Here is a 26,447-nt window from a genome sequence, read left to right as displayed (position 1 = left end):
TTCCCTACAATAGGTAGGGAAATAGGAAGACAGTCATTCCCTCCATGGTGCTAATATTCCCTACCCATAACAATTCCATATTTAACCCTTTACAGATGGCACTCTTAAGGCCCGAATGTTACATTAGCCTAAAGCTACACTCAAGTGGTCAAGTCCAATGATACACCAGGGATGGCATAACGAATTCAAATGTCTGCAGAAAATGTCACACATGGTTAGGATCTTACCTGGGATGCTGCCGGCTGTCCAATGACGACCCAGCCTGGACATTGCTGGTCTTGGTGGGAGACGGAAACATTGGATGCCCATTGATCTAGGAACCCCTGAGGTGTGTAGACACCACAGTCTTTAATGCTCGTTTTTTGTTCAAACTCCTCACATACCCCATCACCATCATGGAAATAGCACCGGCTGGGTTCATCTGCAAGAGATCGACAAAGGGGAGAAAATAGGTATTTGTTTTTTGGCCTCAGACATCAGCAGCACTGCAGCATCAGACCACCAAAGCCATCAGCACTGGTAAGCCCATCATCCTTAGTTGTAGCAGAATATTATTCAAACTTCAAAAAGAAGGAAATCCTGCCACAGGCAACACGATTGAACATCGTAATAAGGAGGACATCATACTAAGTAAAGTAAACCAATTACAAAATGACAAATACTGCATGATTTTACTTAGATGAAGCACCTAAAACAGAAAAACTTGCTGAAATGGAAAGCAGAATGGTGGTTGCTGGAGTCTGGGAAGAGAGGGAAATAAAGTTGCTATTCAGTGGGTATGAAATATCAATTAGATAAGATAAAGAAGTTCCAGAAGGGCCTGCAGGTGGTGTGGTGGTTAAGGGTGCTGGACTCCCACATCTGGCAACTTGCTTTCTCACTCCCCATCCCCTTTCTCACTCATTCTGTCCCTCACTGGTCAAACTTAAAATAAATAAATAAATGAATAAGTAAATAAGTAAAGATGGATAAAATAATTCTTAAAAAAAAAAGTTCTAGAAATCTGCTGTAAGGCCAGTCTGTAGCCTAGTAGTTAATGGTGCTAGAGCCCACATGGCCAACTATGGTTCAAATCCTGGCCCTGGCAGCTTGAAAAGCACACCAGGTGTATGTGCACACATGCCCAGAATCCCAACATGATAGAAAGAAAAATGGAGAAGAGACGGCAGCATGATCACACCCCATCAGGGTGTGATTTCTCTCTCTCTCTCTCTAGTAAGTGCATGTGCCCCCGTGACAAAACAAAACAAAACAAAAACAAAAATCTCCTGTATAACATTGTGATTATAGTTAATATTGTACCATATGTACATGTAAAAATATATCAACAGGGTAGATCATGTGTTGTGAGCATTTTTTGCAATAATAAAAATACCTTCACAAACATTTCCATCATTGCTACCTCAAGTGAGCCTCACAACAACCTTATGAGAAAGGTATTATTATTTTAATTATTATCTGATCTTCCAGATGAAAAAACTGAGATCTCACACATCTTTAATCACTTGCCCAAGGTCACACAGTGTGTCAATGCTAGACCTGGGTCTCCAATCAGGCTTTCCCTTTCCAAGTTTTTGATATGGTATCTGACACCACAGAACTTCATATTCATTTATGGGTTAATGTAACTCCACAGAAGGTTTAGGTTTTGCCTAGAGTGAACTGATACACAAGATCAGTTCAGTGTCAGCTCTGAAACGAAATTGCTCCATTACTTTAGATAAGTCTATTCCCCTCTCTGAGTTCAATCATCAGAGCAGAGAAGGGAGACTACTAGAGAGTCCCTCCTGTATAATACTCTAGGCTTCTACAGACTTGTCAGATACCTTAGGAGTTTGGGTTCAAGATCAAGTGAATTCTCAAGCTCCCATGTAATGCAAACCACAGCAAGGACTTCTGCTTGGCACATCTGAAAGCTGCAACTGGTTGTAATAATTCTCACTCAGTAGCAAGGAAAAAGCATTACAGGGGGCCAGCGGGTGGAACAGTGGTTAAGGGCACTAGACTCCCACATGACTGACCATGGTTCAAGTCCTGGATCTGGAGGTTTACTTTCCACTCTCTCTGTCCTTCTCTGGTCAAATTATAAATGAAGTTAAATAAAATAATTCTTTAAAAAAAAAAAAAAAGGAAAGAAAAACCATTACAGAAGCCCAGAACAAGCAGCAGAATGCTGTCTAAGTAGTTATGACCTAAGTTGTTGTTTTGTGTTTTTTTTTGGTATTTTAACACAGAACAATATAAGGAGAAATATGGATATGGTCATTCAAAAAGGACCACTTTGTTCACCCTTTAATAATTTGAACACTAGTTCTTCTTGTGTAAATTTCCCAACTTCTTCAGACAAATACTAAATAGCCACTCCTATTTGAGTGTCTATTTTATAAAAATCCCCACCTTAATACTAACTACACTGTGCTGCCATTAGGTCTGCATATTGCAGCTCCTCTAAATGATTCTGCAATTCTTGAACTGTAGGCGCTATCCAGTGTCTTAACATTAGCATATATGGGTTGTCAGAAAAGTCATGATGCATTTTTGCATTAAAAAAAAAATAAAAACAACACGAAAAAAGTACATCATGACTTTTCCAATGATCCAGAAGTTTGTCATCCAAACTAGGGTATTTATGTCTATGGACCAGACTGATGGCACAGTGGTTAAACTTTATACAGAGGACAGTGTATCTCACATGGTTGACCAGGGTTTAAATCCCAACCCCAGAGGACACTGGGTGTGTACATGTGTGCCCAGGATTCTGATGTGATGGAGAATTGGAGAAAGAGGATTGTGTGACCATACCCTGTTTGATAGTGTGATTATTTTTCCCTCTCTCATGTGCCCAGACACTCCCTCTGACATAATTTAAAACAAAAAAGAAAAGGAAAACATATATTTAGACAATAGGTACATATACTGGAAAAATCTGAACATATGGTCATTAAGAATACTGCTTGGTCTACAATATCCTTCCCCTATTTACTCCTACATAACTGAGTGAAGTTCTACAAAACCAGGGAATATAGTGCCAAAGACCAGAGTTGGGTTTCTGTTCCTTATATTAGCTATGTTACCTTGCAAAACTAGCTCTAGCTCTTCATCTATAAGGTAGAAATGATCATCTCAAAAAAGACAACCTCTCAAGAAATCTGTAGAATTCTCATAGGAAGTGAACATAAAATGTGCTTTGTATGTTCTAAAATAATCACTAAGAGAAAAAAATATTCTTTTTCCAGGGGGTCTAAATGGGTCCAAGGTCTACCTCTTGTTCCTAAATGGATGAATTTTATCAGCTTGTAAAATCAGTGCTCCCTTGAAACACTTTCAAGCAACATTTCTCCAACTAGAAAGAGCTTAGGTCAAGGAGATCTAAAACTTGGATTTCTCTGATACTGATGATCTGAAAAAGGAGTCACTGAGCTCAGGAGAAGCAGAACATTGAGCTCTTTCCAAGGTCCAGAGTCCCTTGTTTATTTCTGCAAACAGTTTACATAGTGAAATACTATCAAAAGAGCCAGAATAAATCAATTCATTATAATTCAGTTATTTAAGAATGGGTTTGAGCCAGCTAAGGACTCCAGTGACCAGTAGCATGCCTGGCAGTTCAAGCATGGAAAGAATTTAAACTCATCAATTCTAAGGAGCTCCATTCTCCTGGTAAACGTGGCCAACTTACATATAATGAAACGTAGGCTTGATCCAAAGGGACCAGCTGTGAATCCAGACTTTATTCTTTAGAAGCTCAATAAAGCAAACTGCAAAGAGCCAGGTTTTGTTTTGTTTTTAAGAATTATTTATATAATTTAATTTATTATTATTATTTAATTTTATAAATGACATGTGCACTCACCAGAGAAAGAAAGAGAGAGGAAAGCGAGAAAGCAAGTCACCAAGTCTGGGATTTGAACCTTGATTGACCATGTGGGAGTCCAGTGCCTCAACTACCAAGCTACCTGCTGGCCCTGAGCCAGGGTTTTGACATCAAGAAATGCTAGGTTTAAGTCCTGACTCTGTCACATATCAAGCTTTGAAAACTTTAATGAAATAACATCTCCAAATTCCATTTTCCTTAATCAGAAATAAGAGTAATAAGTAGGAGTAATAATGTTTACTCAGTGTTGTCAAAGTGATTAGATGACATAATGTGTATGCCAGCCTCTTGATGCTCTTTATCTAGTGGAAAACTGAGAGCTAGATGTGAGGTATTTGCATCCATGCCATAGCATTAATAGCAGTGGTAGAAATAGGAGCCTGGCCTTATTATACCTAGCAGAGAGATTGTCCCCCTATACTCATTATCTATAGAGTGCTAAAAATGCAACTTCATGAAGATAAGATCAAGGGGTGGCCTGACTTTGGAACCACTTTTTCCCTCCTCCGATATGAAGAACAACAGGGTGAGTTTAGGTGAATTAATTCATTTCCTCACCAAAAAGATTTCTCAGAGTAGTAGGAATTGGGGCTGGGATTGAGTTCTCCTGAAGACTAATTTCTTCCTGGTTATGTTTAAAACCACAGAAAATCCTGCTTAGAATCAGCAGAATCTAAGAATGCAGTAGAGGTAGAGATAAACACAGGTAGATACATACATGTAGTTAAGCACATAAGAATAAAGATGATAGGTTGCTAGATAGATAGATATGTATAGACTTAAAAGAGACAGATGATAGCCAGTAGGTGGTGTGGTGGTTAAGGAGCAAGATTCCCACATGGCTGACTGGTTTGAGTCCTGGACCTGGTGGCTTGAAAATCACACTGTGTCTATGTGTGTGCTGTCCAAAAGCTCAGAAAGAGAATGGCAAAGAAGGAATTTCAGCAAGACCATCCCACCTGAGGGGTGATTTCTCACTTTCTTTCTCTCTGTTTCTCTCTGGTGAGTGCATGTACCCTATGGCAAAAACCTAAAAAAAAAAAAAAAAAAATTAATAAAAAAGAGGGAGAGTATAGGTAAAAAAAAAAAGAGAGATACTTGAGCAAGAGAGAAGATATCTGATTTCTTCTCCATGATTCTGCTGATAAAGCTATTGCCTTTTTTAAAAATAACATCTTTGGACTCTGCAATTCAGTTTCTCTTGCAACTAGTGCCCTGGGGGCCCTCTGGCTACATCTGCCAGTCTTAAGGGATTTCTCTTCCTTTCTACTCCCTCTGCCCCAAGCACTAAAGAGAAGTGGCTGAAGAAGGGAATACAAATGCGTGGGCAGGAAAAACAAAGACAGCAATAACAAAACAATAAAATGGAACTGCTTGTTTTCACTACAGAAACTTAATTGGTGCTCCTCAAATGCTTTATGCTGTGCACTGAACAAGTTGTAGTGAAAAAAGTTTGAAATTGATACCAAGGTCAAACGTTCACTATGATACCCTGCCTTCTATGTAGCAGCTAGGTGATACTGGTAATACGACAGTCCATTGTGAGGGGTACTGTGACAATTATATGCACACACATGCACATGCACATATGCACACTCATACATATATATAAGTGTACAACCTGAAAACCTAGTGAAACACTTTCAACAAATATTCATTGACTTAACAACTAAGATTTACCACACTAAATGCACACTCTTATCCAAATATAGTTTGGACTCTGCACTCTTTGAAAAATTTCTTTATACTATCTTAAGGTGAAGGAAGAGAAGCTGAGATAGCAATGGTGACTAGCTTATAGTAAAATTACACTGCAAAGTTTGACTTTTCCTCATCTTCCCCTAGTGTAAGGGAATTCCTCCTTTCAGATTCATTTCCTTTTTGTATGAGGACATATTTAGAAATTTGTTCTATCTAACTAGGAGACACTACGTGGGTAGGATGACATTAGCTAAGTCTGTCTTTCCTAGTTGAGCTTTCACATGCCAGGAACTTTCCTTTTTGAAGAAGTGAGCTAAGCTTCAAGAGCTCAAGGCAGATGGCCTTTCTCAGAATGGGCAGGCATGTTGATTTCACCTCCCATTTGGTTCATTTTCCATTTTCATTTGTCTGGAGCCTTAAGATGACATATCATGTCCCTGTATTCTAGGGGTATGTCCAAAGTATGCCATGATAGAGAGACAAAGTTATTACCACCTTTGGAGAGCTCGGAAGACCAAGTCTTAGGAAAATAAGTTTGCCTTAAACTGTAAGCAAAGGCTGAAATCAGAGACAGTGCTAAGAGTATTTATCCTTGAAGTCAGAAGCCCTGGAATTAAGCTCCTGATCTGTCCCCAATTACTGGTTAATCTTTGACACTTCATCTCAAGATTATCTTTTAGCTTTCCCCAATAAGGTACTGTGTACGATCAAATAGCATAATAGACCAAGAGTTGGGCAAGTAATACCAGTCTTAAAGACAAAGGTCTCTTTTTAACAGTGATGATACTGGGATGAGGAAGGGATTAGAGAAGTCTTCTTAATTAGAGATTCTGCTTTTATCTCTCCAGCCCTAAATCCTAAGGAATCTTCAAGGATACAAATGATCAAGAGGGTGAATGACCTATTTTCAATATAAATATCAAGGATGCCAGTAAACAAACAAAAGCAACAACCTAAAGAAAATAGTATTTTTACTTATATTGGAACATTTCAACACAATTGGGGACACTAATTAACAGCTTGATTAGAAACTTTAATTCCTCATTTATGACATCACTGGAATCCCTCAGGTGAATGAGTGAAAGAAATAGCTAAAGTACTCACAGATAGAAAAGGGACAAGAAACTGAAATTACTCATGTCTTCTCAGCACAGATCTTAGGAAGGTTTCCACAAAGGAACTTGCCTTCACACTGATTCTTACCAGCTTAAGGTCCTTGACTAGATAGTCATGTTACTGGTCACTACAAAAACTAACTTTAGCCAAACTTTGTGCCTTCAAATAAGGCCTGAGATAATATGTATTCTTCAGGAAAGTGGAATAATTTAGGACCTTTTAGGTGTAAGTCTTCCACCTGAAATATAAAGCTCGCATGTCCCATCTTTGCATATAATTCTTTGATATCTAAACTGCTTATATATAGAAGGTACTTTTCCTTAACTTGGCATAAACAACCCTTCATAAATTGCCCCCTTCCTGCAGTTTTCCAAGTCAACCATTCCATTTTATTCCTCCATGTGCTCAAAAGTATTGTTTGCTCTGCCTAGAGAATATATTTGTCTTTTTTTTTTTATTTACTTTGTAAACTCCCACTGATTCTTCAAGATACAGCAAAAGCATCTGCTTTGTCAAGTCTTCTCTGTCCTTCCACTTCTCCTGACTCTCACCCTAGTAGGGCTAATTGTCCTTCCTCTGTGTTCTCACACGGCCCATACTTCTTCTATCACAGTTTTTTAATTATCTATAGATCAGTCTTCCATACTGGGCACAGGAGAAAATTGTTGACACGTAATATCTGTATTTTTAACCCACTGCATAGTACCTAGAGGGAAGGAGGTAAAGAAAAGAAAAGAAAAAGAAGAAAAAGAAAAAGGAAAAGGAAAAAGAAAAAGAGAAAGAAAAAGAAAAGGAATAAATGACTGAGGCTGAGGAATGTTTTTGGGTAGACAAATAATAAATAAAAGCTAACAAATGCCTTATATTTAGTTTAATGATTTCAAGTATCAAATCATGCCTAGTCTAAACTAACCAGGTGATCAATATTTTTTGGTATTTTATCCAAACAGAGGCACTTTCTTCCAGAGAGAGATCATATGTTGCCTAATATTTACTGGCTTCACTACAAAATTTTTTCAAATTTTTTTCAGATTGCCCTTGTTCTAAAACAAAACTTCAAAGAACTGCCTCTCAAATATTTCCATGATGCCCATCTCAGATTAAGAAGCCAGAAATTCATTTGCAGTGACCAAGCAACAAATAAAGGGTACTAAAGCTTTCTGAAGATTTTAGGAGTGAGGGCTATCATCATCCTGAGTTGAAGTAGCTTCTAATAATTACCTGAGAACTGGAGAGGGCTATCAATTCATTTAATCAATATTTACTAAGAACTTTTCATTGTCCGTGCTCGTGCTGGGAATACACTAGTGAATTAGATTGGGCTTCTCCTCTTTGGGGAGACTCAATACTTCTTAGGAAAATGGGGGAAGGCTTTGAGAAGTTAGTTTAAGGGAAACATCTTGGAGAACAAAAAAAATTTGAGTGTGTGGAGGAAAGAGAATGAATGAAGGGTGAGCCTCAACCAATATTTGAGTAAGGGAGTGCTATGTATCCTGAAACTGAAAAATTGAAAAGCTGCTCTGGGCCAGATTAAAGAATTATTATGTGATGTTTACAAATCTGAATTTTAATTTTTAGAAATGGGAAGACTTTGATGACTTTCCTGAGCAGGAAAGTCATGTTGTATCCATGATTTTTACACTTTCCGAGAATGAGGTGTACAACGTAGCTGCTTAACAGATATGCCATTTAGTATTTACTTGACTTTGGGCAAATTGCTTAGAATTTCTAAGCCTTGATTTTCCCATCTGAATCATTGTTGAAGGACTAAATGGTAATGATGATCGAATCACTGAACAATAAAGGAAACTGTATCACAACAAAAAATATTTACTTAGTTCTGTGTGGCAGGTGTTATGTAAGCTGTAGGCATGGAGTAGTAAGTAAAACACATCCATGGCTTCTTTCATCATGGACTTACAGTCTCGTGGTAAATGCAGGTTAAGCACCTAGTACATAGCAAGTGGTCAATAAATGGTGTACAATGATGATAATAATGATCTTGGAGCTGAAATTATTTCTTTTTATCTATGCAAACGCTGAAGTTTTCCAGGTTGAAGTGATTTGCTGAGTCCTTCAGAGAAAATATCCACTAAAGACAAGGCTAGAATGTTGGTTCTTGAATTCATAATATAAAACCTTTCCTACTGTATCATACTACTTTATCACACCCAATTTTCAGTATATAATTATGAGAATAAAGCAGTTTGCAACCCATAAGCAAGTTTCAATATTACTTTTTGTGATTCCTAATTTCACATTTTCACAATTGGCATGGGCTAAATACACTACTCTTTTTTTAAATTTACATTCATTCACTGTACATCATTATAGCATACAAAATGAGATTTTTCCATTCACAGTACACTGTATATTGGCTCACTCAAGCACATCAACATATGTGTTATTGTCAACACATAATTTTCCATTTCTTATTTTCTGTATATTTTGCCTTTTTTCCCATCCTTGAGTCCCTATCTCACCCTCTGCCATCTCCCACCCTCCTCCCACATTGTGTCTGGTATCTATTGTTGCTTTCTCTGCCTCCCCCATTTTATTGTTTCACTAAATATCTTAATAAATCTAAATATTTTCAATAGCAAGCACAGCTGAAATATACATATCCATGAACACAAGTCTGACTTTAGGCATAAACCTCAGTGAACAGAATGATCATACTATAAAGTAGCACCTACCTAGGGCTATATAGCTTACTGCAATACACTACTCTTACAAACTATTGAAGTTACTGAGCCTGAAGTCCATTGAGAAAACAAACAAAAATAATACAACAAACTACCTGCAGATAGAAGACAAGAGCTTTCAATCATAGGAAATAGACTTGATTTTGTGCTCAAAGAGGAAGCAAAGAATTTCAAGATGGGCTATGTTCAAAGGAAGGGTGGATTTACCTCTCGTTAAACTTGTTTAGAAATATGATTAGCTTTTGTGAAATTAGCATGTATTTCTACTTCCATTGGAGGGAACAACTATTGATACTATTCTTTGTTAGTTCAATGATTACTAACATTTTTAAATAGTATTTTTTAAGCTCATCTGTTTGCCTAAAGATGAGTCCAACACAATGCAACAAGCTTCATTCCATATGAGAATTTATCCAAATAACAAGAAAAAGACTAAAAAAAAAAAGCACAATCTTTATATCCAAATAATAGTCTCTTGGAACAGGGGTCTTAACCCCTGAAGGTTTACAAAAAAGAAGCTTGGGAGGGGAATAAAGTGTAGCTATATTGGCACATGTTTCCTCTGAAACAGAAATATCTTGACTTTTGCCCACCCTTCAAAGACTTCATGTCAGATCCACATTGCTGACCTCATTTAATTCTATTCAAACCAAGACTTGTTCTTAACCTCCTCAACCAGATCAGCCGGCCCAGAATAAAGACAGGTGGTGAAGGGCTCCTAAAGAGCCAAGAGTCTGCTAACAAGCTTCAGGTGCCAATTAGGTCTATTAAATCTGAGGAGCATAAGTTGGTTTCTGGTTTCTTCAGGGGTTGACTCCATACCAGAGTGGACCACAAATTTCTTTTTGTGTTTTACTCTGACAACCAAGTATCATCTAACACATGAGAAGAAGAGTGGTCCTGGATATAGTATCACATTATCACTCTGACCCCCGTCTCAAGTCTGTAATGGAGAGCACTCACAGCACAGCCTCATCCTCCACCTATTCAACCCTTATGCCACTCTCATGACTGACTTTGGGTCATCCCTGCTTCATTCCCTTCTGGCAAAGCAGCCTATGAGTGGCTAATCTAAAATATAAGCATTATCATCTTTAAAAACTTAACTGATGCCTACAAAATCTGAACTTTCCCACCTAGCTTTCAAGTCCTTTGTAGTCTTGCTCCAGTTTTCCTATTTCTTCTTAGTTTCAGCAAGACTTCCAACCTCAAATAAATATGATTCTTTTTCAGTAATCACACCTCATGGAATTTGTCCTTATTTCTCTAGCCTGAAAGGTTAGTCCCCACCTTTGAGTCTTCCATCACAGTTTTATTCTATGGTCCAACTGTGACACAAGTGGAAAGGCACCACTGTACAGTTACTAGGACCATGTAGGGAGCCTGGGTTTGTTTCAGGACCAAACTAAACAGGGTAGATGCTGTGGAATATGCCAGTGGGCTCAAATACCTAGGAGGTTGAGTTAGAACTGGAGGAGACTCTGTAAAAAATACCTCTTTTCATCTGTCTTGTATGAGTCTTCTCTCTTTCTCTCTCTACTTCTCGTAAAATAAAAAAAACCCATAATTTTGGCATCTTTAGCTCCATGACACTTCTTTTGTCACTCTTTGTGTCACTACTCATCCAGCACCGACCAATTTCCTCTATTCCCTGCATCATTATTCTCTTTCAAAAATAGCAGTACAACGTATTGAAATGTTTTAAATTAAAACCATTTCAAAATGTTTTAAATTTTAAAAATTGATAAGGAAAATATTTTAATTAAAAAATAATTAAAATTATCTTAATTCTATATCTCCTTAATACTGTTTGCTATCTTACACTTCTCTTTTCATGACTTACAAAAACAATTATTAAGAATGATTTAGGCCCAGTCATGGTGGTACAGAGGTAGTGCAAAGCTCTGCAATATAGGAGGCCATAAGGAAGACTGGAGTTTTGTTCCCAGGTTGACTTGTACATTCTGGGCATGTGCTTGCCTATGATCATAGTTAGCTGGGTAAGTACATGGGAAAAGATGGCATTATGAGACATTGTTGAGGGTGCTTGTTGTTCTATAACCGTCTAATGAAATAAAGTAAGTTTTTTAAAGAAAGTTATCTATGCTTGGGGCCAGCAGGTGGTGTGGTGATTAAGGGACTGGATCTCAAATGACCGACTTTTTGTTTCAAGTTCCAGACTCAGTAGCTTGAAAAATACTCCAGGCCCATGTGCATGCATGTCCAAAATCCTGAGAAGAGAATGAAGGAGAAGCGACTGTGGGTGGCTATCTCCTGGGACAGGGAGGAGGATGATTTCTCACTTTTGCTCTCTCTGTCTCTCCAGCAAGCACATGTGCCCTATGGCAAAAATCTTAAAAATAAATAAATAAATAAATAAATAAAAAGTTAATTTAAACTTATGTTATCCACCTTTTCCCATACAATTCACTCTTCAGTTCTCTCTAATGTTGTTTATATACTCACCACTCAATTAAAATCAATCTTGTCAAGGTCGCCATTGATCTCAATGTTTCTAAAACTAACCATGTCAGAATCCTCATCTGGCTAGACCACTTTGAAGCACAAAAAGAACTAGCCCATTCCTTTCTTTCTGAAATTGAACTTCTTCTCTTGGCCTGTGAAGCACTCTTTGTCTGCTCAGACCCACTACCTCTCAGGAATGCACTTTTGCTTTTACTTTAAAAACTACCTTTTCCTTTCGCTATTTGCATGCAAAACACCAAGAATCTGGATATCATAGCAGAATCCATCTTGCAACATATATTGTGGTGAGTCAGCCAGAAGTCTGATGCACTGGCCTATTCTAATCTCATAGTGAAGATCATCTTACCATGTTGGAAAATTTGAAGAAACTGAGACATGGGAAATAACCATTCAATCCCCTAGGACTTACCCCTTGATCCCAATGGGACTCCTAAGAGAACATACTTCCCTTCTAGACCACTCCTCGCCTTCTGCCCCAAGTACTTCTGTCCACCCAAAAGGAGACAGAAGGAATAGGTAATCAACACTTAAGTCCATCACATACTCAAAGTGGGACCCTTCACCCCTCAGAAAAATAACTGGACAAGAGTTCAAGTCCCCTTTGCCATTGCTGATATTCAACAATGCAGAAAAGAAATGAACAAATATTCTGAGGACCCCAATATATTTACTGACAGATTCCAGACTCCGAACCTGGCTTTCAGCTGCTCAGGGATTTACAGTTAATTCTGGTTTCCCATTTTACCCCTATTGAGAAGAAACAAATCTTAGACACAGCAGGCAATAAAGCAGATGTTACATTTGTTAGAACCCCATAAGAAAATTTTTCAGGAAAAGAAACTGTCCCCACAACTGACCCTGAATGAAAGTATAACACTCCGATGGGAATAAATGGGAGAGCTAAATTCCTAGAGGCACTCCTGGTAAGAATGACACATGGGATACAAAAGTCTATAAATTATGACAAACTGAAAACAATTGTATGGGAAAAAGATAAAAACCTAGCCATGTCCTATGACAGGTTAGAAAAAGAGTTTAAAAAAATATACTAATCTGGACCCTACTTCTCTAGAGGGAAGAACTCTTTTGGGACAATACTTCATTAGTCAATCTGGTGCAGAACAGGTGAAAAATCCAAAAGCTACCAATGGGACCCCAACCAATCAGTTTCTATTACATGACACTGCCTTCACACAATCAGGATCTTGAGGAGGGAAAAGGAGAACAGAACAAAGAAAAACAACAAGCCAGGCTTATGACTGTCCCAACTGGCAAAGCCCTTGATGCCTATAGACCATCCAAGAGTTTACCCAAAAACCAGAGGAAAAAAACTGCAGATTTATTCTTCATGTGCAAGAAAACGAACATTGGGTGAAAGATTGCATCCAGCTGCCTCCCAGGTCCTGCTGTCAATGCAGCGAGATGGAAAATGATTCCTGGCACTGGAAGGTCAACTGTCTACTTTTCCAAAGGGGGAACTGGCCAGCCAAGGCCCTCGTGAGCCAAAGGAAAGAAATCAACAACTGAGGAGGCTTGCGGAGATCTTCTATGCTCCTGTCCAGAAAAATCATCATAACCACCAAGAAACCCTGGATAACTCTGGATGTCATAGAAGTTATATATCATGGGTAAAGTCTCTTTACAATCTAAATGATGTATAGTGATTGAATGTATTAATAATAATAAATTGCAAATGACCATAAAACAGAGATATTGATCCCTTGGGACCTTCACTGAATCCTACTGTGAGTCGTCTACCACCAACAGACTTCTCAATGACACACCTCAGGACTATTTCAATGACCTGTTTCTGACCCTGCTCTCCCACCAAGATCAGACAGGACAAGAGTTCCATGATCCTCAGTAGATAGGTCCAACTCCCCAATGGCTTTCCCATCTCACATGGAACTAAACCCTAAGTCCATTATCATGGACTATAAGCTCCTGCTTTATCTCACTTGTCTGCTACTAATATTCCCCTTGCTTGCTATCTTCCATTTATTCATCCAGACATCTATTCACTCAGTAAATGTGTGTTCCTTAAATAAGCCAAACTTGTTATTGCTACAGGGACTTGAACTTGATGTGCATATTGCCTGGAATACTTTTTTCCTGGCTTTTCTCATGACTTCATTATTTAGGGGTCAGTTCAAATATTACTCCCCCAAATAACCACCCTGTCTACCTGTAGTAAGCTCACATTCTACTCTTCCATTCCCATTAGGGAGTAGCATAGCACCTTGTTTAGTATCCTTCACAGTAATATTCACTATTTAAAAATAAATTTTTATTTGTTATTGTTCCCTGCCCCCATATGAGGAACATTTTATAAAATCATGTTGCAAAATGCATCTTCTGCATTAGGATCAAGAAAACTTGCTGGCCATATTATGTGACTGATATTTGAGAAATAATGAATAAAGAATGAATGAATGATTGAATGATCATATACAGTTCTTGGATTCTGTGGAACTTCTGGACTAGCCCCAATCTTACTTATTTTTACATCTCTATTATTTGAGACTATGTCAATTTATAGTGATACTGAGTATATAATGAGTTAACAAAGTTCTTTGGGAGTTTTGCATTCTCTTCTATTGATTGTATTGAAAGTGTTGCAAACCAAATTTGAATCTGTTTTAGCAGACTGTACTATATAAAGATTTTTATGAAAATATTAATTCGAATGAGGTCATATTACAAGTCTAAGAACACATTAGGGGGGAAATCTATATAAACTATTAAATAATTTTTTTCTGTAAACATCATGCTTCACCATCTGTTCTAAATATTGTTTTATTTTCTATCTTAACTGAATTTAAAAAGAAATGAAATATCTGGATAGAAAAGGAGGTGCATACCAGACTGAAATTCAATAAAGAGATTTGACAGTCTTATGAATTGGAACTTGAGGACACATTTATATCACCTTGAATTCAGTATAGTTATTTGAATGGTCTAAAAAGATTGTAAGCAAAGATAGTAATCCTAATAAATGACAATACATTCAATAGAACAGAATGTTCAAAGCCCTAAATGATGCAGCAGGATCTCCTTTGGGTTTCAATGCTATCTCAAGATATGGAAGAGTAGATAGAAGAATTTAGTGCCACCTGAATTGTATAGCAGTTATGAAAAAGGCATTTTAAGCATGAACAATATGAAGAGTGATACCTAGGACTCAAAAGCCTTTAAAAATATTAGTAGAAAATAACAAATGAAATTTGGTTTGGATAACATAAGCTAATAGATGGGGAAACACAATCCAAAATATTGATATGCAGAGGGTGTAAAAAAGTGGTGAAGAAAGGGGCTATAAAACACACTAAAACAAATGGGAATCAGTGGTTTTAATGTGATCTCATCTCTTTATTTAAACAAAAAAAAAGATAGTAACATTTTTTTCAAAATCCTCAGCCTGGTATAATAAAGAACAGGCAATGAAGGAACCGGGCACTAGAATAGATGCTCACTAATCTCCATGACTTTGGACAAGCCACTTTCCCTTTCTGGGCTGCAGTATCCCTTTTTGTAGAATAAGAGCGTTAAATCAATGAGTTTGCAATATATCTTCTCAACTCTAAAATGCATTTGGTTCTTAATTTCCACCTCCCCCCCTAATCATTAAACAAGTTTTCTTAAGATGGGGAAATATGATCAGTAAAAATGAAGACTAAGAAGGATGTGGATGATGAAGCCATTCTGAAAAACACAGAAGAGGACTATGATGAAAATTAGACAGAATAAGGAACCAGAAATCAAAATCTGAACCTCAACTTTGTCACTACCTTAACTCTTTGGTACTAAGTAACATATATCATCATTGTTTTCACCTATTAATAAAATGATAATACTACTTATTCTGCCCTTTTGGGAAATTATCAGATAATGATCAGGTAAAATAATATTATAGAAACTACTCAGAGCTGGTCCTTTATAACAAAGTGGTTAAACGCTTGGGAGCTGGATCTTAAATGACTGGCCATGGTTCAAATCTTGTCCCAGAGGTTTAAGAAATATACTCGGTGCATGTGCGCACATGCTCAAAATCCTGATGGGATAGAGAAGTGGAAGGAAAAGGATTATAGCCTGTCTATGCCCCATTGGAGAGTGCTTTCTTTCTCCCCCTCCCTCTCTTGCTGTCTTTCTCTCTCCTCTCTGTATTTCTCTCTGGTGAGTGCATATACCCTGATAATGAAAAAAAGAAAAGAAAAAAGAAAACAATACTTGAATATGTAAAAAGTATAAGCAGTATTGCTTTTTTCACATTGTATTGCACATACAATCTAGAACTCAATTCTCTCTCTCTCTCTTTTTCTTTTTTGAGAAGATTTTGCTATAGGGTGCATGCACTCACCAGAAAGACAGAAAGAGACAGAAAGACAGATATCGAGAAATCACTCCCCAGGGGGGATGACCATACCACAATCCCTTCTCCTCCTTTCTCCTCTCAGGATCTTGGGCATGCACTCACATGTGCCTGGTCTGAGTTTAAGGCACCAAGTCTGAGTCTCGAACTGTGGACAACAGTTGACTACATGGGAGTCCAGCGACATAGTCATTATATTAACTGCTGGTCTCATCAATTATTAAATAATCAAATAAGCATTGCAATTTTTGTGTACCTGCCAGTGAGGATTTTTTCCAGTGCACTATCAAAAAACACTTTCAGTCTTCACTCCAGGCTTTCTCTACCCACTAGTCTGTTTTACTCTCTTCACAGCATTATTATTTTTTTTCAAATGTTTGCTTGATTACCGTATTCTCTCTAAAACAGAATGGCAGCCCCATGTGAAGTATAGGCTATTTTTGTCCACTGTTATCTTCTAGGATATAGAAGACCATCAACAAAATACTTGCTAAAGAAAGGAATGAAGATATAGCACTACAAGGGTCTTTAAAAATTATTTAGCCTACATGCTTCCTTTTGCAAATGTGACAACTGAGATTCAGAAAGGTTAATTAACTCACTGAATACTGCACAATTAACTGTTGGAGACCAAGGATTCTGACTGGCCAATTAAGGCTCACTATATAAATATTTCAAATATGCAAGGTCAAATAGACATAGGTCTGTGAGAAATGCATGCATGTGAACATAAAGAAAAACAATATACACAAATGAAAGTCCCCTATGTACAAATATGCACATCGGTTCTTCCGTCTAGCGAAACAAGCATCCCATTGCTCTGCTAAGGCATCCTTGAAATTCTAGCAAAGAGAGACTTTTGGAATAAGAGGATGTTATGCCTACTAAGTCAAGGACACAAGGATGACTCAGGGCACCACATGAAAACCAAGACCGTTACCCTAGTCTGGGACAGCTGGTCATGACTTAGGTGACTGGTGACCTTGGTGTGCTGGGTTCTTGGTGGGAGTTCCCATGCCAAAACCAGAGTGTCAGAATGAATCCCTCCCACCCTGAGGCCTGATTGGTTTAGATTGCTTCAAAGACCATCCTCCTGCCATATGACCCAGATAAATCCAAGAAGATGAATGTCTTGAAGCATTCAAGCCACAATGTCCTCCATCTCCAAGTTGGTGAGACATATTGCAGTACTCTAAAGAGCAGAAGCCACGCAGTGAGCAGGATCTCACTTGGGTAAGAATTCTTTCTCTTATTCAAGGAGTAGGCTACTTTTCATACCTTGAAATAGGATTTTATGTTTATTTGACTCTATGGGCTCTTTGATTTGTATTGCTTAACGATATTTTGTTTTTACAGAAATATATGCGTACATCTTTCCCCCTCCCAATAAGAAAGAAAGAAGGAAGAAAGGAAAAGAAGGGGGGAGGAAGGAGAGAGAGAAAATCAGTTCTAAATCCTGACAGTTGACCTGGAACAATTTAAAATACCCATCGAAACTACTGTATTTTTGCTGATGTTATTATTATTTTGTTTTTTTTTTTTAAACTAGAGATGATAAGTGTCATCAACAATATTCATGTTTCAAAAAAGTTCCAAGGAGCTGTAGTCACTTTAAGGTTAGTTTCCACCACCGAGTGATGGTGTATGCCCAAAGAAAATCATGAAACTTCAGATTATGTTCCTGAAATTCTCCTCTGGTCATATCTAAACCAAACATGGCTGAACAGATCAATTCTGAGCTCCTGATGAGTGAGAATATGGTCAGAGAATAGAACTATCTATTAAGCAATGCTCTTAAAAGTTTGGAGATGTTTAACCTGGAGAAAAGAAAGCTTGGAGGGGACAAGACTGAAGACCCCTCTAACAGAGTAAAGACAGTCTGAAAATGAAATTAGCAGCCTTATAAGATACTGAGGTATTCATTCAATGTTTTCCAACAGATGCTTGTTGACAATTCAACTGATGAGGGATAATCTGGTCCTTGTCTACCTCTGCCTCTTCTTTATTGTACTCTCACCTAAGCAATAGGCAGATTAAAATTGTTCCTCTCACCTCCTTACCTTTGAAGAGGCTTTCTCCAAATTCCTAGCACTGCCTTTTCTGTAACTAGTTCCCATCCATCCCTCATTCACAGTTTAGCCAGGCACTCCTTCTGGAAAACATTTCTGACGACTCACCCCTAGAAAGACTAGCTGCCTTTCCCTCTCTTCCTATAGTATCATCTGCCAATATAAAATTATATTTAGTGTATTTGCTAAATGAATAACTGAATGACATGCTACATGCTAGGCACTGCATTAAATGTTTTAAAGATATAATATCATTTGATTGTAGAAGAGCCCTGTATGTTTAATGTAATGATATGCTCATTTCACATGAAAGAAAATTGAGGTTTATAGTGGTTATACCCTTTCCTAAGCTTTTGTAAACTGCATAATCAAGAATCAAATTCAACATCCATGTCTGTCCATCCAGTCCACAGAGGACGCCCAATTCAAGTCTTTTGTATGCATGTAGATACTAAGAAGGAGCTAATGAAATGATCTGACACTCTCTGAGATGCCCAGCAATTTTGTGCTAGTTGGAGGGGCTCAAAGGTCTACCCGGGCTGCAGTAACATCATGACTCTCCACTAAGTAGTCCAGGAATCAATGACTGCCTGCGCACTTCAGCCTTCAGACCCAGTTTCTTCTTCGGCAAATCGGTGAAATTATGTCTGTCTTCCCAGATGTTGGAAGGATGAAAGGAGAAGCTGTATAAAAAGCATTATCACCACATCTAGCATTACAAAAGCAAAAACAATGTGATATTGTAAAAGACTAGGGGTTTCCCTTCCCTTAATGGAGATAATCCATCTCTACTACTTTATGCCACAGTTAAACTGCACACGCTTTCAAAAACTTATGTTTTGGTAAATTTTTAAATTATCTCATAAGTGGAATCTGAGTTTTTGTTGGCAAGCAATTGCACGCTCTGGGCTCAGGGGCCCGAAGTCCATTAGGGAATTTACAAGAGGCTAGCAGGGGACCTTCAGCTAGAGTCCTCCCTTCAGACACAGTACTTACAAAGCCATCAATTTCCTTAACAAAAAGCATCAGCTTAAATGCCCCTTAAAGCAGTGCTATTTACACAGTTATCCACTTCCTTTTGAATTCTCTGCTTGGGGGGTGGCGATTCTTTCCAGCGACTGGTTAATTAGGCTCCCTCCCCAAAAAGGAAGCTAGTTGCACTCTGGGATGTGGTATTCAAAGCAGCTCAATTTTGGATTACTGAAGAGCTCTATGGGATGACCTAATTAACCACCAAAATCACTGGTTTTACCTACCCCTTCTTCTAAAGTTCTAAAGCCTTTGGACCTAAAGCATCACCAAAGAGCTATGACCATTGTCAGCACGGAGATAGAGCAGGAGAGTGACAATTTGAGCCCATCTCTACATTAGGGAAGGTGAAGGAAGAGTTCGAAGAGCAGTAACAGCAAACACCCATATAATAGTTTCTAGCTCTGTCACATAACAACGTAGTAACACAGATAGTTTATAGATGAGGAAAAGAAAGGAGCCCCACTGCTTTTGTGGAAGAACTAGGACTTGGGTACAGACAACTCAGCCCTGAACTCTGGGCACAAAACCACTAAACTGAGCCAGCCCCCTGAGCTGCTATCTCCTGCCTGAGATGATGGCTAGGAGGTGGAAAGTCTGATTCAAACTGAGGTTTGTCCAACTCTAAGGAGCAATAAAGCTCTGCTACCTTTTGTTGTCCAAAAAATAAAACTGTCTCTTAAGAAATATCTTTTTCTTTCACTCATCTATTCTGTACTTACTGAATTGTAAATTATTTGTCAGGTCCTGGACTAAATCCTGAGAAATCTGATGAATTAAAGCTGATCTTGGCACTCCCGGAGCTCAGATTTCAGTAAGACTGGAGATTCGTAAATTATGACTGCACAGTATTTTGCTGTGGGAGCACCAAAGAGGAATCCCTGACCTGATCGGACCCAGATTTGAAGCTTTCCTTAGGAGGAACACCTGGGCTAAATAATCTCAGCGGAGAACCAGGTGGTGGGGGGAAACATTCTAGGAAGGGTAGTGCCTTGAGCAAGTTAAAGAGAGATGGAAATAAGGTTCTAAATGTAAAGAACAAGAAAATGGAGCATAAACTGCAGATGATGGGTCAGACTGTGCAGGCTTTAAACATCACAGTACACTTTCACAGAGAGTGATAAACAGGATTTGCATTTTAGGGAGCTCATGGATCTCTACTGGAGGACAGGTTGGAGCAAGCAAAGATGGGAACCAGGAACCTGTGAAAGAGTTCTCTAGTAATCATCTAAGCAAGACTGGAGGGAGCCTCAGTGGAATGACGATAGTAGGAAGAGAGCAGAAAAAACTATTTTGGGGGAAAAAAAAAAGAGGTAAGTTTTTAAAGTAAAATTGGGAGACCAGCAGCAGATGGCGTAATGGTTATGTGGCTGTACTCCCACGTGGTTGACCATAGTTCGAGTCCCTAGACCTGGCAGCATGAAACTCATGCCTAGTGCATGTGCATGTGTGCCCAAAATCCTGAGAGAAGAATGGAGAAGGCACTGCAGTATGGTATCCCCCTTGGGGGGTGATATTTTTGCTTTCTGAATCTCTGTCTCTCTCTGTCTTTCCAGTGAGCACATATGCCCTATAGCAAAAATCTCTCAAAAAATAAACAAAATAGTAAAATTGGAAGAAAGGCAGCTGATGGTGTGTAAGAAAGGACAGACAGGAAGAGTTACGTATGCTTTCTACACGTCTAGATTAAATGCCTGGTTGGCCAGTAGCACCACCAGTTGAGAGTGACAGAAATAGGTGGAGAAAATCTGGGAAGAAAGATGGTCTGCTTTCGAGTAGATGTGTCAAATTTAAACACGGGGTGGCGGGGGGTGAGGGAGTGCTTTTAAGCAGTACAACTAGATATGAAAATTGGTGGGTCAAGCAAAAGTCACAGACAGAAGACAGAGAATTTGGAGTCTTTGCTTTTGACCAAAAGGCTCAGGGAGAGTATTGGACGAGAAGGTTCACTATACAATTTCAAAGAATGCTGATAACTAAAGGTGGGCAGAAGAAGGAGGTCTGTGTATTGATCACAAAAGTTAAAAAAAAAAATGAAAGAGGGTAAACTTCACAGTTCAAAATTTCACAAAAAAAATCCAGGTATGTTCAGGTCGAAAAAACACTTTACTAAGTCTGTTTAACCATGCCATTTCACAGAACCTACTTTATAGTTTTTTTCCTTGGTAAGTATCTACTTCTGCTCAGTCTCTCTCAGGGAATTTCTACTTATGAGTAAAGAACTAGACTGTTGCTTTTAAAAACCATAATCAATATGTATTGATCACTTTCTGATGGCCAGGTACTGCCCCAAGCACTGTAAACAGGGCATTCTCAATGCCTACCATGGACCTGGCATGTAAGAGTTATTTAATAAATAAAGTCTCTGAGAGAGATAAATCCATGACTGAGTAAAAGAATATATCACAGCAACCCTATGGAGTGAGAAACATCGCTCCCATTTTCCAGATGGTAAAAACTACTCATGGAACCATGCCTGGAGTGAAGACGTGGTTCCTGTGCTTCCGGATCAAATCTCTGGGCTGTTCCCCCTGCCTGGTTCTATTAGGAGTTTTCTCGGCAAAAGGCACAAAGACAGAAAAAGTTGAAAGATTTAAGACACTCGTGCAACCCTCTCCTTGGTAAGGAGACTGAATTCAAGTTGTACGTGTGGTTTTGGAATCCTGTACTGAGGAACCAACTCAAGCCAGGACCTTTCATAATCCTGCCAGTAGTGGTCGATAGTTTAATTTAAACTTATGGATAATTTGGGCTGGGTTTCTGACTGGTGTTGAAAGCTAAATTCACTTTGATTTCTCTTCAGGTCAGTTTGCCAGGAGTACTTGGTTGGCCCTTGAGGAGCATCCTATTCAGGGAGGTCAATCTTAAAATACTTCTCCTTTCCAGTGAGCACATATGCCCTATAGCAAAAATCTCTCAAAAAATAAACAAAATAGTAAAATTGGAAGAAAGGCAGCTGATGGTGTGTAAGAAAGGACAGACAGGAAGAGTTACGTATGCTTTCTACACGTCTAGATTAAATGCCTGGTTGGCCAGTAGCACCACCAGTTGAGAGTGACAGAAATAGGTGGAGAAAATCTGGGAAGAAAGATGGTCTGCTTTCGAGTAGATGTGTCAAATTTAAACACGGGGTGGCGGGGGGTGAGGGAGTGCTTTTAAGCAGTACAACTAGATATGAAAATTGGTGGGTCAAGCAAAAGTCACAGACAGAAGACAGAGAATTTGGAGTCTTTGCTTTTGACCAAAAGGCTCAGGGAGAGTATTGGACGAGAAGGTTCACTATACAATTTCAAAGAATGCTGATAACTAAAGGTGGGCAGAAGAAGGAGGTCTGTGTATTGATCACAAAAGTTAAAAAAAAAAATGAAAGAGGGTAAACTTCACAGTTCAAAATTTCACAAAAAAAATCCAGGTATGTTCAGGTCGAAAAAACACTTTACTAAGTCTGTTTAACCATGCCATTTCACAGAACCTACTTTATAGTTTTTTTCCTTGGTAAGTATCTACTTCTGCTCAGTCTCTCTCAGGGAATTTCTACTTATGAGTAAAGAACTAGACTGTTGCTTTTAAAAACCATAATCAATATGTATTGATCACTTTCTGATGGCCAGGTACTGCCCCAAGCACTGTAAACAGGGCATTCTCAATGCCTACCATGGACCTGGCATGTAAGAGTTATTTAATAAATAAAGTCTCTGAGAGAGATAAATCCATGACTGAGTAAAAGAATATATCACAGCAACCCTATGGAGTGAGAAACATCGCTCCCATTTTCCAGATGGTAAAAACTACTCATGGAACCATGCCTGGAGTGAAGACGTGGTTCCTGTGCTTCCGGATCAAATCTCTGGGCTGTTCCCCCTGCCTGGTTCTATTAGGAGTTTTCTCGGCAAAAGGCACAAAGACAGAAAAAGTTGAAAGATTTAAGACACTCGTGCAACCCTCTCCTTGGTAAGGAGACTGAATTCAAGTTGTACGTGTGGTTTTGGAATCCTGTACTGAGGAACCAACTCAAGCCAGGACCTTTCATAATCCTGCCAGTAGTGGTCGATAGTTTAATTTAAACTTACGGATAATTTGGGCTGGGTTTCTGACTGGTGTTGAAAGCTAAATTCACTTTGATTTCTCTTCAGGTCAGTTTGCCAGGAGTACTTGGTTGGCCCTTGAGGAGCATCCTATTCAGGGAGGTCAATCTTAAAATACTTCTCCTAGCATACCATGCTTCTGCCGAGAAACCACCATGTGCTACATGGTCAGACTCTGGCTTCCCTGCAATAGCTTTCTTTAGAACTAGTCTACTCACTGGACCCATGAAAGAACCCTCACTCTGAACCTTGACCACAGTAGAGTGCCATCCCTGTTTTTATCTGAGTCCAGTGGTCCAGGAATCTTCCACAGACTCATCAACCCCCCAGGGGCTTATCTCTGTGGGATCCTCTTGTACTCATTCCTTCACATCTTTAAAGACCACTGTCTAGGCCAGCAGGTGACATGGCGATTAAGGCACTGGACACTCCCATATGGTTGACCACGGTTTGAGTCCCAGACCTGGTGGCTTGCTTTCTCACTTTCCCTCTCTCTTTCTCTCTCTCTCTCTCTCTCTCTGGTCAAATTAAAATGAATGAGTAAATAAATAATAAAAAAAAAAAACCAAACAAACAACTACTGCTACTGTCTTCTAACATCCTCCAATGGAGGTCTTCTGCTGCTTGTCACTCCTATTGGAGTCCTGCATAGTCCAGAGCTTTGTACGCAGCAGGCGCTTAATAAAGACAAAACCTAGTGTGACATTGATCAGATTCATTCCCAGTTGTCTTTGTAGGACTTCCTGGCTGTTGCCTGGAGGACAGAGAAAGCAGAGATGCAGACTCTGGGCAAGGGGTATTTTATCTTGCTATCTGGCAAATTAAATTGAAAAACATAGTCCTTTAAAATTATAATTTAAGATTTGCTTTATGTTCATTTTACTCTGGTACTTAATCAGTATCAGCCAAGAGAAAGCAGGCTTTTAGTTTCTCCCTCTGTTAAGTATTTAATGATCTGTAAACAAACACTTCCACAGTGTTTCTTAAAGAGACCCTGGGATCCTTTTGTTATGTGAATATTTCTTCCACTCTGTGTATTGTTTCCTCTTCTCCTTATCTGTTTGCTGCTAGGATTTTCAGCTTTTGAGAGTACACATTTTATTAGATAATCTTAATGATAGAGATGTAGTGTAAATTAGTAGTTAAGCCTGGGGGGTTTAGAGCCAGACTTCCAGGGCCTGAATGCCTGACTTGAAACTGAGAACTTTAGGCAAATTACTTAACATCTCCAATGCCTCAATTTCCTTATTTATAAATGTTAAAACTGCCTTATAGGGTCCATGTGATTGATTAACGGTATTAATAGAAAAAAGGCATTGAGGGACCGGCAGGTGGTGCAGTGGTAAGAGTGCTGGACTCACATGATAGACTGCGGTTTGAGTTCAATTCTGCCTCTGTCCAAGGGTGAAGAGACAGGGTACCCTGAGGGGAAGGACTGTGAATTGAGAAAAGACAGACAAATAAATATGGGGGTCAGGCAGACCCAGCATCCCTTCTGGAGAATGCAGTGGCCCTGGGCTGTTATGTGCTTATTCTTTTACTAGGGAGGTAAAGCCGCATGTTTTAGCTGTGGAGCACCTCCTGGTTCTGAACAAGCCTCTCCTGGCCTTCTCTGGCTAAAGCTTAAGTTTCTTCTATCTGCAAAGACCCACAGTAGATTATGTCTTCCTTTAACTCTTTCACATGCCCTGCAGCGATAGCGCCAAGACCATCTACTACTTTAAGGCTTTAAGGCGCTCCCAGAACAATTCAGTTTATTTATTTCCAATTTAGTTACTAACTTGAGTTGTTTCAACTATTATGACTACCATCCAGGAAGAAGAGATGAAAAAGGAGTGGGGTGAACAGATGTATCACCACCCTGCATCTTTAGAAAATCTGTTATTTTGGAGGTGGGTTAAATCTCAGCTAGGCCATTTAATAATCACCTACTTTGAAAAGTCACTTCCTCTTCTTGAGACTCAGTTTCTCCTTCTCTAAAAGAGGTTAGTAGTTCCCTCCTCGCCATGGCCTTGTGAGAATCCAGGGAGGCAAGTTAAATAAAACAGCACATGCGGCCAGAGGCCTGGCATGGATATGCCGTTCAGGTTTACTTCTCACGTGGTGGTTTCCCAACTCAATATTTATTGAATGGAGGTCACTTTCTCAAAAGCCATTGGAACATTTGGGGGGCTCTGTAGTGTCATCTGGAAAATGATGAGGATAATACCTGGTTTCCAGAGGTGCTGTGGGTTTGAAATGAGACAGCACAATAAATTGTCTACAAATATCAGTGCGCTCACTCCTGCAGGTAGAGAAGGAGGCAGGATGCTGTCTGAGTCTTTCGGAAGGTAAACAATTTGGGCTCCTCTGACTACTATTTTCAGCCCCAAAGTGTCATTTGCTGCAGTGCATCGGACAATGACTGGGTTAAGTGGGACACCAGGAACACAGAGATGGATATTATGCCTTCTTCCCTCAAGTATGGAGGACACAGATGTACGAATGGAAAACATGGGGAGTCAGGAAAATTACAGCAATGCTGGCCGAGGCCCAGGAATGAGAGGGATGACATGCTAGCCTCACCTCTCTGTCATTTGTCTTAATCTGCCTAATTGGTGATGCTTTCACCCACCGATGTGTTCATCCCATTCATCTGTGCCAGCGGTTCACAGCTTTTCCTGTACAGGGTTAGAGGGAAATATTTTGGCTTTGTGAGCCACAGAAGGTCTCTGTTGGCACTGCTCAACTCTGCCTTTGTAATGGCCAACAAGTGAACAAAGGGGTATGACTGTGTTTCAACTGAACTTTATCCACCGAATCAGGTAGCAATTGGGGTTGGCCATGGGTGATGGTTTGTGGACCCCTGGTCTGTGTGAGCATGTGCAGAGCTATGGTCCTAAAGACAGGGCTTAGCACAAAATGGTAGAAGGCACACATAAAATTATAATCTCCTTTTTTCATACTACCATCAACAGTCTCACAGTTTGGTTTTTTTTTTTTTTTTTTTTTTTTTTTTTTTTTTTTTTTTTTGGT

At 39.1% G+C, this 26,447-nt stretch overlaps 1 protein-coding gene across 1 annotated transcript in view; it reads right to left on the bottom strand.

Annotated features, from left to right (window-relative positions):
- The window catches only part of PAPPA (pappalysin 1), a 280,168-nt gene that overhangs the window by 112,245 nt on the left and 141,476 nt on the right, over positions 1-26,447 (bottom strand). The window contains exon 12 of the mRNA XM_006142815.3: positions 228-421. Within this exon, the coding sequence (XP_006142877.1) occupies positions 228-421 (194 nt within the window). The remainder of the gene's footprint in view (positions 1-227; positions 422-26,447) is intronic.

Source organism: Tupaia chinensis, unplaced genomic scaffold (genome assembly GCF_000334495.1).
Source record: "Tupaia chinensis unplaced genomic scaffold, TupChi_1.0 Scaffold000081_1, whole genome shotgun sequence".
Lineage (NCBI taxonomy): Eukaryota > Metazoa > Chordata > Mammalia > Scandentia > Tupaiidae > Tupaia > Tupaia belangeri.
The sequence above is the reverse complement of the archived record's forward strand: the minus strand, read 5'-3'. Positions and strand labels throughout refer to the sequence as shown.